The sequence below is a fragment of the Rattus norvegicus genome, chromosome 18, assembly GCF_021556685.1.
Source record: "Rattus norvegicus strain SHRSP/BbbUtx chromosome 18, alternate assembly SHRSP_T2T, whole genome shotgun sequence".
NCBI classification, from domain to species: Eukaryota; Metazoa; Chordata; class Mammalia; order Rodentia; family Muridae; genus Rattus; species Rattus norvegicus.
The window spans coordinates 3,707,135-3,720,016 of record NC_141551.1 but is presented as its reverse complement, the minus strand read 5'-3'; the positions used below and the strand labels follow the sequence as shown (position 1 = coordinate 3,720,016).

The window sequence follows — 12,882 nt, the reverse complement described above, 5'->3', positions numbered from 1 at the left end:
GAATGGATGGATGAATGAGTGAATGGATGGATGAATGAATGAGTGAGTGAATGGATGGATGAGTGAATGGATGGATGAATGAGTGAATGAATGAGTGAATGGATGGATGAATGAGTGAATGGATAGATGGATGAATGAATGAGTGAGTGAACGAATGAATGAGTGAATGAGTGAGCCACAGTGTTATAGGGGAAGACAGACACCTTTACCTTTACATTGGAATCTTCTTTTTCTAACTTTTCTACATTAATTTTTTTTTTAATTTTAAAAGTGACCTTCCCACTGCTAATTACCCCAAGAGGCAATGGTCTGCGTGACAAAGTGGGCAGGTGTGCAGCATATGGACAGGAAAGGAATGTTATTAAAATAGAATAAAATAAAATAGTGTCTTTCTACTCCAGAAAGGACACTCACTACTCATGCAATCAAAAGGTTTCTTTCAAGAACATTGCCACCGGGCTGGGGATTTAGCTCAGTGGTAGAGCGCTTACCTAGGAAGCGCAAGGCCCTGGGTTCGGTCCCCAGCTCCGAAAAAAAAGAACCAAAAAAAAAAAAAAAAGAACATTGCCACCAACAGTACCAAAAGGGGGAGGGGGGACACCCACAGAGTCTTGTGGGGGGAGAGAAAAAGAAGGAGAAAATGAACATAAAAATAGCCATTTGGAAGAGTGGTGGAACGGGGCATCAATCCTTCCTAAAGTCCCATTTTAAAATACCACAGACGGGGTTGGGGATTTAGCTCAGTGGTAGAGCGTTTGCCTAGGAAGCGCAAGGCCCTGGGTTCGGTCCCCAGCTCCGAAAAAAAGAACCAAAAAAAAAAAAAATTACCACAGACATTTGTTCTGTAATGAAGGCTGAGTATCAGCAATACAGACAAGGTTCCTCTTGGTTGTGTCCGAGGACTAACGTGTGGCTACGACTGAGGAGATTGTGTGTGAGGGGCTAGCACAGCGTGAAGGAAATTTGGAAAGTGTGTGTGTAGGGCAGGTGTCTGAGTGTGGATATACGTGAGGAGACGGCATATGACCAGAGTGTGGAGAACGTCCTGTGTAGCAGCTGTGTTGGTGTGCATGGGAGGGCATCTTGGGTGCAGACTCTGCATGGAGAACCTGTGTGAATGGTGTGAGGCACGAGTGTGGAGGATGACATTATGCAACGTGGAGAACTTTTGTGCGTGAGAAGCTGTGTCTGTGAAGAACTCTCTGAAACCTATGTGAAGTGTGACGCTTGTGTGAAGGGGATCCCGTGTGAGCGTGGACACTGGTGTGGGAGACAGTGTGGACATTGTCCTGGGTGCTTATGCGCACAGTGTGTACACGTTTTGTGGGGAGGGGGGTTAAGGGGTTAGGATGTCCGAGTGGAGTGCACGCTGGGTGCAAAGTGTGGAGAATTCTGTGTGAAATGTGACATTGGTGTGGACGGTATCCTAGGCGTGGAGCGTGGAGAACTCTGCGTGGAAGCTGTCTGTAGAGCGTGGCATTGGTGTGTAGAGTCTTCTGGACGCTGAGTCTAGAGAACTCTGTACGTGGAAGCCGTCTGAGGAGCGTGACGTGAGTGTGGAGAGTGGAAGTGCACGCGGAGCTCCGGGCTGTTCTGTGTGCCCGCCGGCTGAGGCGAGTCAGAGAGGGCAGGCGGGGGGGGGGGGGGGGGGGGGTGCGAGCGCCAGCCTGGCCGCCCCTGCGCGTACCCGGGCGCCGCCCTGTCTGTCAGCGACCGCGGGAGCGCGCGGGGCCGCCCCTCTGCGGCGGGCGGGCGGGCAGGCCGAGATTGCGGGGACCGGCGGGCGGTGTCGCCGCGGACATGTGCAGGATGTCCTTCAAGGTGAGCGGCACAGCGCGGGCCGGGAGGGCAGGCTTGGGCGGCTCCACCCCGCGCTTCGCTGCGGCTTTCCGAGCTTTCCGCCAGGTCGTGTGAGCCCCGAGGGGCGGCCGGGACTGTCGCCTTAGTAACAGGCCGCGGCCGGGGAGAAGCGGGTGGAGGTCAGGGCTGCCCTGCAGCATCCCCAGGCAAGCAGGCAAGCCTTCAGGATCCTCCCTCACCTACTGCCTCCTCAGAGCTCTCCATCTACAGGGCGGAAGTACTTTTGATCATCAGGCTTCCGTGGCCAAGGGACTCCTGTCTTTTTAAAGAGTTCACTCATTAAAGTCGTTCCATTTAATCCCCACACTCAGGATGAAAGTTGGATTCATTGATTTGCCCTGGCTGGAAGGTTTTTAATAAAAACAATAGTCAAGTGGATTGAATATTTAAAATGTTTAGTGTTGAACCAGTCTTCAGGGAGGCCTTTGAAATGATACTCTAATGTGCCCTCCTCCTCCTCCCCCTTCTCCTCCTCCTCCCCCTCCTCCCCCCTCCTCCTCCTCCTTTACTTTCTTCTCTATATTTCTCTCTCTCTTAACAATCCTCTCATCATTTGTAGCTATAAAGCTATGGTGTTAAAATCCCTGTGCATCAAACTCCAAAGCCCAGCCTCTTCATTTGAGCAGAGGAATGACTGAATGAGATGTGCATGTCAGAGAGACACTGGCTCCCGCTGGAGAAGAGGCAGGGTAGGGAGACCATGACAGCAGAAGGATGTTATGGTTAGTTAGTGGGTCCGGAGGTCCAGATGGAGGAGTTGGGGTGTATGTAATATAGTCAATAGATTGTGTGAAATCCTTGGAGAATTAATAAGAACATAATTGAAATTTTAAAAAATTGAAAGAAATGGATTTGGGTCAGAGTATAGGCAAGGAGAATGGAAGGAATCAGACTACTAACTTAAGATTTGTCTCAGGTGGCAGAACTTAGTAACTGATGTTACTCGTGAGTAGGCAAGGCAAGAGAGACAGTGGTGAAATGTTTGGTCAGAATACAGCTTGAGCACAAATGGGAGTCTGTGCTGATGAGACAGATATCCGCAGTGGGAATTTAGCCAACGGAGATGAGATTTTGCAATGATCAGAATTATGTACAAGCTGAACTCAGGGCCGTTACCCTGTGAAGATCAAAATTTAAAATGAGGAACCGGGAATGCAGCTCAATGGTTCAATGGCTTGTTCAGGCTGTAACTTCAGTGCTCAGGGTGGGAGGCCAAAGGCAGTAGAGTCCAGCAGCTCACTGGCTAGAGCGTCTCTCCTTGAGAGACCCTGTCTATGAAGAAGTGGGAGAGCAGTAGAAGACATGTGGCATTGATCTATGACCTCTGAAACACACACACTAAGCACGCTGTGTGAACACACGTCTTTTGGGGACCAAACTTAGCTTGTGAGCAGACATGCACCACACATACACACATACCACACATTAGATGACAATGACAATGGCGATGACGGTGGTGATGATTTAGAATGAGCAGAATAAGAGAATCCCGATTCTCAGAAAACTGAGAACGAACAACCAGAGATGGGTGAGAAACAGCAGAAACATGTGTCATTAATCAAGCCAAGGCTCTTGTCTTTCAGTAAAAATGAGGAAGACCTTAGAGTTAAATGCCACCAGGAATGTGAAGTAAGAGTGGGAAGGACCACTAGATCTCATAACAAAGCAGCCACTGGTGGCTTGCCGAGCAAGATCGCATAGCTCGCAAAGGGAAAAGTAGATGGAGCCCACAAGTACAGGAAACTCTCTATTTGCTTTACGATGGTAGAAACATGAGCATCCTTAAATGATAACAGGCAAATCCAGATGTCAGCAGGGCTTGAGGATGTCACTAACCATCAGGGACATGAAAATCAAAACCACATTGCAACCCTGTTTACCACCACTAGGATGACTAATTAGCAAATGTGTTAGTGAGGATGTGCAGAAGTTGGGACCTTTGTACATTGCTGAGAGGGATGTAATATGATGTGTCATGTTTACTTCATTTTCCCATTTTTTTGTATGTGTGCCCGTATCGTGTTTGCTTGTTTGCCTTGGAGGGGTGGGGGGCATGTGTCTGGGTGTGAGTGCAGATGTGTACTGGTGTACGTGGAAGCCCAAGGTCAATGTCAAAAGTCATACCTGATTGCATTGTCCTCTTATCCAATAAGCAAAACCTCTCACGTAGACACGACTCTCATTAGTCTTACTAGCCAGCTTGCTGGGGGACCCCCCTTTCCGAGGCCATAACTGTGTGTGGACAGTCATTCCTCACACCTGCAGAGCAAGCACTTTGACTTCTGAGTCATCTTCCCTGCTCAAATGTGATTTCAAAAAAAGTCTGGTCTGTCTTCTAAAACTTTAAAACGTGGAATCACCACATGATCCAGTGATTTCACTCCTAGATACGTACCCGGTGGGAGTAAAAATCTGTCCACTCAAAGACCAGGTATACCCAGTCATAGCAATGGTGCTTGTAATAGCCAAAACTGGAACCACTGCAGATGTCCATCGACTGATGGTACAGTTTGTGTTGTAAATGACAGACTGGGAGGTTTAAACAACAGACATGTTTTTGCTTAAGTTCTAAGAGACGGGGAAGTCTGGGATCAAGGTGCTGGAGTGCTGGCTGAGATGTGTTCAGTGAGATCTTGTCCTTGCTTGCAGCTTGTCACTCACTCCCTGATGCCTCACGGGACAGCTCTGGTGTCTCTCCTCTTGATTTTCATGCTGTGTAGGGAAGGGTGCACGCATGCTCATGTAGAGTTCAGAGGACAGCCTGCAGTTGGAGCTCTCTCCTTCCACCTTGTGGGTCCTGGGGCCAAGCTCAGGTTATTAGACTTGGCAGGCACCTTTATCTGCTGGCCATCTGGCTGGCCTTCTTCCTTGTCTTAAAAGGTCAGTATAAATCCTCCCTTGAGTTATTTCTATCAGGTGACACCAAATGTAACTGCACAACGCAGATGTTCAATCAAAAGAAGTGAGCTGTTAACGCATGCTGCAATGTAGGAAACTTGGACGCAGGGTAAGCGGAAGAAGCCAGACATACTGTGTGCTTGTGCGTAAATGAAATGTCTAGAATAGGTGAGCCCATAGAGACCCAAGTAGATTAGTGGTTGTAAGGGATAGGAGCAGGGAGGAATACTGCTGTGTAAATGGGTATGATGTTTCCTTGTGGAGAGCGATCAAAGGTTCTGGAATGGATAGTAGTGATGGCTGTGTAACCAACCCCCCCAAAAAAATACTAATGCATTCTTGAGAGGATCATATAGTATGCGAATTGTGTTTTAATCAGAATGGAAGTAAAAGATCACTGCAACGCGGTGATCTCTGCAAGAGACAGAGATGGAGCTGCCAACAGTTCTCAACCTGTGGGTTGTGACCCCTTGGACAAACCTCTGTCTCCGAAACTATTTGCATTATGATTCATGAGAATAGTAAAATTACAGTTATGAAGTAGCAACGAAATAATGTTATGGTTGGTTGTCTGCCCAGCATGAGGAGCTGTAGTAAAGGGTTGCAGCATTAGGAAGGTTGAGAGCTCTCGAGGGATGAAAAATGGGGCCTCTTCCAGGGGGACTAAAGGAAGGGGGAAGTTAAAGCCCAGTTGGAAGGAATCTGAGCATGGCATGACGTTTTCTAAAATAAGTTGTTCTGGACTTGGGGTAAGTGAGAAGGAAACTTCTGGGCTGGGGCGGTGGCTTGTCTTACAAGCATGGGGACCTGAGTTCTATCCCTGAGGGTGGCTGGCCAGTCAGCCAGGTGTCCTGGAGAGCTGCTGGCCAATGAAAGGCTCTGCCTCAAAGAAAAGGATGGATGGCACCTAAGAAATAACAGCCAGGACACACACGCACGAGCACACACACACACATGCATGCAAACACACGCATGCATACACATGTACAGGCATGCACATATGCATGCATGCACACACACACACACATACACACACATGCACACACACATACACACACATACACACACACATACACACACACACACACACACACACACACACACACACTCACACACACGCAGAAGCTGCCTGGCAGATTAGGTGGCAGCTACTGGGTGAGGTGAGGTAGAGGATTATACGTGGGCTGGAGATCCTGTATATCCTCTCCAGCATCCAGCCTGACCTAGACCATTACAGAAAACCAGGCTGTATTATGTATTATGTATTGTACGATTAATGAAAACAGAGGTCATGAATTTGAAAGAGAACAAAGAGCAAGGAGGGGGTGGTGTGGGAGGAAAGGAAACGAGGAAATTACGTGGGAATATTATAATCTCAAAAAAAAGAAATAAATTTTTAAAAGCAGATGCTAGAGTCTTTTTTTTTTTTTTGATGTAAAAGCACGGGGTAGCTTTATTAATGAGATCCCGGGTCTTAGCGGGATCCCGGGTCGACACGTATCTCACACAGGAGACAGAGGAATCGACCCCGAAACTCAAAAGTCGGGGGTTTATATAGGGAAAGCTAGGGGGTTTGGCACGGTTACACACGATTGGCTAATTTCTGGCGCGGCTATAAGTGATTGGCTCATTTAAACATGGCAGTGAGATTACAGCACAGCAGGAGAGTACGTATTGACTGGAGCATACAGGATTTTAGGAGCTAGGGGCGTATCAGGGTTTGAAGGACATCTGGTTAAGGTGTGACTCTGAGTAAGCTGGGGGAGGTGCCCTTCTGCCAGATGGTTTGAGTCAGTCCTGATAACTCGGGCTGGTTCCTGCATTCCTTTTCTTTATCTTTATGGTCTGTTAGTCCTAGCGGCAGGGCAGGGCTGCCTGGACTTGCTTTTCACAGTGTTTAGTCCTGAGTCTGAATTTTCTTTTAACTTCATATTTTTAAACCTTAAATCTGTATAATTTTCCTTTCATTCCCCTCTTCTTCTACTAAGTAATTCTAATCTTAGAATTTTGATATCAAGTCTCGTATTTGGTCTCACCAGTTGTCCTAACTGACTGGTACTGTTGTCTCAGAACCATCAACCGCACAGCACCCACTTGATTTTTAACAAAAGCAATTAACCTGTTTGTCACGCAGGGTCCAAAAACTAAAACCAAGAAAATTACTAGTAATGGCCCAGCTATATAGCAGAAAGTAGGGTAGTCATCCAGGAAGACCGAGTGAACCAAGACTCAAACCAACATTGTTGAGCGTCTCTATCTTTTTGTAGGAGTCAAACCTATTAACTAGTTTCTTTAACACACATGGACCTATAATCAGAAGCAGAAGCAAAACTAAGAAGGGTCCCATAAGGGAAGATATCAGAGTAGTCATCCAAGGAGATCTACTAAACCAGCTCTTGATCCATCCCTGATGTGCTTCTCTGTCTCTCTGTCTTTTGTCTAACCTTTCTCTAAGTTTATTCATGGAGTCTTTAATTACTCCTGAATGGTCTACATAGAAGCAACATTCTTCTTTCAGTGTAGCACACAGACTCCTTTAAGGAATATCAGGTCTAATCTTCTCCTATTCTGAAGGACTAGCTCTGAGAGGGAGGTTAGGTATTCTTGGAGGTCAGCTAAAAAGTCTTTCACTCTTTTTATATCTGAGTCAATGGCAGTTCTGAATTCTCTATAAGCCTTGCATTGCAGGGCAAGGGCAGATGTCTTTGTGCTGCCCTTGTAGCACCTAGATAGCCTTAAGTAATTCTCAACTCTTTTTTTTTTCTTTACTAAGTCTTTAGCATCAGGATTCCAATCTGGACACTATCTAAGCCTACACACCAAGGTCATGACTAGCTTTTAGAACTTCTAAACTCATACAGACTGTGATCCCTGAGGCACAGTCCCAAGAAGTGTTAGGAGTACTAACATATGCAATGTTACATCATTTGTAATGGAAATCAAACCTATCCCACACCTATCTTGATAGAACCCAGGACAAACATGACTGAATTTCCCTCTAGGTCCCAGCTCTCAGCCCCAACAGCTAGTACACGGCTGGTGAGGGCTGAGAATTGACAGCTGTCAGGGTGGTCAGCAGCACCAGGTACAGTCCTTTCCAGCGAGGCTCGAATGTCTGGGCTCAGTGTAGCTGCAGTCTCCGACCTGGAACTCAGGGGTCTCCGGGGCATAGGCTGCTGTCAGCTGTGAGCAGATTTCTTTCTGTATCACCTGTAGGTCTTTTAGCCTAGCACACAAATCATTATTACTATGGCACTATGACATGTTGGTTCAGTAACATCATCTAATACAGTCAGGGGGGCTGAGGCCCCATATAAGATCTCAAAGGGGGTAAGGCTGAATCTGGAAGGGGTATTTCTTGCTCTGAAGAGAGCAAGAGGGAAGGAGTGTCACCCAGTCTGCGCCAGTCTCCATGGTCAATTTAATTTGGTCAGGGTCTCTTTTAAAATTTTATTTATTTACTCTACCTGTCCTGAACTTTGAGGTCTATAAATACAATGTAATTTCCAATCGACCTCTAAATACTTGGCCCTGTATTGTCATCTCTGCCCCCGTTTTACCGGGATCAGGAGACTCTATGACGTCACTTAAGATACAGAGTTGGGAAGTGGCTCAGACGCCAAACTAGCTCCTCCCTGTCCCAGATCACCTGCTCTATCTATCCAACCATCCTCTGCCTCTCAGACAATCAAGCCCTGCAGGGAGTGAAACGTTTATAGCTTTTTACTAATCTCATTGTCTAGCATCTTGGAAACTAGTCTAAACAGCCTAACCAGAGAGGAAAACCACCCTAAAGAGAGAAAGAGGCCCTGGCCCCAAAGCTCGCTCTGACCATAGACATTTGCTGTTTACAGGTGGTTTCTCCAGGTATTCATGGTTCAAGTGAAGCAGCAAAGTCACTCAATAAAATGTTATTCCTGTGTGTGTGTATGTGTGTGTGTGTGTGCCTGTGTGTATGCCTGTGCCTGTGTGTGTGCCTGTATGTGTGTGTGCCTGTGTGTGTGCCTGTGCCTGTGTATGTGCCTTTATGTGTGTGTGTGCCTGTGTATATGTGTGTGTACCTGTATGTGTGTGCATGCCTGTATATGTGTGTGTACCTGTTTGTGTGTATGTGTGTGTGTGTCTGTGTGTGCAGTGTGTGTGCCTGTGTGTGTGTGCCTGTGTGTGTGTGCCTGTGTGTGTGTGTGTGGGTGTGTGGTGTGTGTGTGCCTGTGTGCGTGCCTGTGTGTTCTCATTTTAGGAAAAGCCTGCAGGTACTCCATGATGGCTCTGAAGCATCCACTCAGTTCTCCCGCCCCTGCTTCACCTTGGCCTTGTGCAATCTCTATTAGAAGGGCATTATCTCATGATCTGTTATTCATACCAAACCTGCCTGCTATGGCTTCCCTAGGGTAGCAGCAACTGCAACAACTTAGTCACAACATGGGGCAGATGTAGGAGGCTCTGGTGTGAGCACTGTGGCACAGGTTAGCTTGAACTCTCAGGAGAGTCAAATATATGCCTTCAGGGAAGGCAAATGATTAGCCTGGGATCTGAGCCCCCCCCCAAACCCCGGAGGGAGCCAGGAAACTATTCAAAGCATGTTCGTAATCTGCCTATCACTCTCCACCTCGCCTCTCCATCAGGTTGGCACCGCACTCTGGCTTGTCTGCACTGAAAGGCCTCAAATGAAACCCTTGCACCAGTGGACGTTGTCATCGTCTGTCATCACTGCATGCTCACTGCGTGTGGCTCTCTTGAGGAGCTAGGATAACAGTGCTGTCCTTTTACCTTAGGGAAGCACTGTGTTTAATACAATTTGGTGCCCAGGCCTTTATTCAAGACCTACTACTCCCTCAAGAAATAACCACGGGAAATTATAAACCCTTTATATTCTGTTTTCCTATACATGTTTACGATAAGTTTTAAAACTAGACATAGTGGGGTTGGGGATTTAGCTCAGTGGTAGAGTGCTTGCCTAGGAAGCGCAAGGCCCTGGGTTCGGTCCCCAGCTCCGAAAAAAAAGAAGCAAAAAAACTAGACATAGTAAAGATTAGTGACAAAAATTAATACCGTAGAACAATTACAATGGAATACTGTAATAAAATTCACTACTTTGCTTTTTGGGTGCTGTGGCCAAGTAAAGTAAGAGCCGCCCAGACACAGCACAGTCAGAATCACCAGTGAGGTGGCTAAGTAAACCGAGAGAGGGTGGGAGTGTCTGGCACATGCACTGGACAAAGGAATGAGTGCATCCCAGGCAGGAAAGAGAGTGCGGACTTCGGCTCACTACTGAAAACACTTAACACTTAGGGGTTGCTTGTATCTGGAACTTTCCATGGAATATCTTCATACCAGAGTTGACTGTGGGGTAACTATAACCGCAGACGATCAAATCACAGCTAAGAGGGACAACCACATGGCTGCTAGCCTTCACTTAGTAATAGATTGTAGGGTTATGTGGGGGTCCCGTGTCTGCTCCACCACAGGGCTCAGTTCCTTTCTGTAGAGAAGCCACGGGTGGGGAAGCATGAGATACGGTCAGAGCTGGCTGGGAGGGGTGTGGGGGTGTGGGTAGCGGTGTGGGTGGGAGTGTGGGAGGTGAGATGGTGGGGGTGGTGGGTGGGAGAGTGGGGTTTCCCCGGCTGAAAGGAGGTCGCAGCTGTGGGGTTCCCAGGCTCTTGGGCATCCAGGTGCCCACTGGATGCTGCAAGAATTGCTGAGAACGGAGTGGGGACCTGTGGGGCTGGATCTAGCCCAGGGCCAAGGGGAAAGAAGGGGAACTCTGGCTGGTCCCATGGGGAGAGTCCTTGGCTTCTGTGGTGGGCTTTAGCTTGGTGATGGCCGTGGCTGGGAGTACAGGGAAGTCTTCTACGGGAGATTAGATGGTAGCTCTGTGAGTGAAGAGCGTCCCTGTGGCTCCCCATGGCAGATTCCGATGAAAAGAGGCAGTCCATGGCTTTAAGACATGTATTGTCATGGCGGAAAGTGGATGAGTAAAACCATCCCCACTTCTCAGAGTGGGCCTGAGATTAAATACCTTTTGAGGGGTGCCTGGGAAGGAAAGTTCATTGGCTAAGCCTCCAGGCCTTTGGGTACCTCGTTATAATGGAGATCTGTCTTGTGCCTACGTCATGTCCTCTACCTGTGGAGGGGCTTAGGGCATTGCCCTTACGTGACTGATGGTCACAAATCTGTGGAAGGCTGTGGGCCAGTGACCAGCCTGGTTTCCTGGGAGTCAGGCGAAACACCTATCATCCCTTGAGGGTCACGGGGTTTCAAGCCTTAGCTCAACCGGGAACCAGAATGCCTTTTACAGTCCCAGAATAGATGATTTGAGAAATGGTCTTAGATGGTTCTAAGATGGACACTAAGACAGCTAGTGTCATTCATCAATATAATCCTAGGAGACTGTCATGGTATAAACAGCTTGTCATTGATCAAAATGTTATTCGGCATGTGCCTGTATTTAAAAGATATTTTTAAATGGGCTTTTGCAGTCAGAGTGATGTCTTTACACATTCCCCAAATCATTTTATTAGATAATGTGAATACCATAAAATGTCCTGAGAGCAGCAGCATTCTGTCATAGTACTAAAACTTGGAATATAATTTGTTTTATTACTTTAACTTCATAAAGAAAATGAGCACTATTAGCATTTATGGTATAGTAGTGTTGCATACCTTTCCTGCATATGTTCATCCCACATTGGAGACTGAGGACAAACCAAAGAAAGAGTTCTACCCAGGTCTAGTGTAGTGAACCAATGAATTACGGGGATTACTTATAAGAGCATGAGTGACTGAATAGCAGCTTCATCCTTGAAAAGCCCACCCCAGTATGGGCAACAGTCCTAGAAAGCTGCCTCCCTGGAGCTCCCTGAACAGCAGGACTGGCAGGGGCTCAGCTGGCGAGAGAGCTTCTTCTCCTCAGCAATTAGTATACCTTGAAACCTTGGGGAAGAAGTCATGTGAATCTTGTAAGTTTTAGGAACTTCCTGAGATCTTTAAGTTTGTTTACTTCTTGAGCCTTCTGAGTTTTCTTCCAAGAGTGTTTCAGTTCAGAAGAAAAAAAACAGTAGTACCTATTTATTAGTCTACTTCAATATCTCTTTCCCTCCCCCCCCAACTTGAAGGCATGTATTTTGATCTCTATCTAAAGCAAAAGGAGACAATGACTCCCATGAGCCCAAGTACTTTGGACTCAGATACAAAATAGCATTCTCTGCCCAAAGACCCTAGTTCTCACCCAGCACTTCTGGCAAGTTCCAGTTGAAGGGGGAAAAAATTAGGTGGAAAGAAAGTAAATTGCCTACCCCAATAGCTGGAATTGGCTAGAAAATGTTGTGAACACAAAGAAGGTACCACTAATCTCCTTCTGGGGGTAAGGAAAGGAAGCGATTTTGCTTCACATACAAGGAAAGAGTTATTCTGAATGTTCTGGAAAGGAAATGGCATCTGGGCAGAACTTTGTCCTTCTAGGATGGGAAAAATTCATTTCAAGTTTAAAGGAAACTGTGAACAAAGAACCAACAGAGGCAGGAAGGCAAGACTTTAGGGGAGGTAAGGCGTCGGTTGTGCTGTGTCAGAGCATTGCTCTGCAGACAACTTTGGGCTCAGAGGTCTACAGTAACTAAAATCCCTCTCACAGCCTGGAATTCCACAGCCTCATATATGCAGAGGAGGGCAGCCTTACAGATGATCGTCCTGGAAACCCCTTCCTCAGAACACTGTTATGTGTGTACATGGAAGCAGCCATGATCTCTGACTTCTATTTTAAGATCCTGTTTCTTTCCGATCTTGCAGAAGGAAACTCCGCTTGCCAACGCTGCATTCTGGGCAGCAAAGAGGGGAAACCTGGCCCTGCTGAGACTGCTGTTAAACAGTGGCCGTGTGGACGTGGATTGCAGAGACAGTGTATGGAGGGTGTGGTACCTGCATGCCCAGAGCACGCCTTTGCACTCCTCAGGCATGAGCTCCTTCACTCGCTTGTGCACTTGTTCTTGTGTTTGCTTGTGTTCACCTTTTCCAAGAATCCTAAGGTACAGGATTCTAAAAACCTAAAAACATAATGAGGAAGAGAACAGAAGGCCTCTGACGTTGTGAATGAGACTTCCATTAAGATGCAGTTTGGCGAGTTCCAAG

The 12,882-nt window shown here is 47.1% G+C and overlaps 1 protein-coding gene across 3 annotated transcripts in view; it reads left to right on the top strand.

The window, feature by feature from the left end:
* The first annotated feature begins 1,725 nt into the window (after positions 1-1,725).
* Positions 1,726-12,882, top strand: part of Ankrd29 (ankyrin repeat domain 29) — a 48,859-nt gene continuing 37,702 nt past the window's right edge. Inside the window, exons 1-2 of one of the 3 annotated variants that reach the window (XM_087593270.1) lie at positions 1,726-1,821; positions 12,544-12,663. In XM_087593270.1, coding sequence (XP_087449396.1) covers positions 1,801-1,821; positions 12,544-12,663 — 141 coding nt within the window. In that variant the 5' untranslated portion in view covers positions 1,726-1,800. 3 annotated transcript variants of the gene reach the window in all.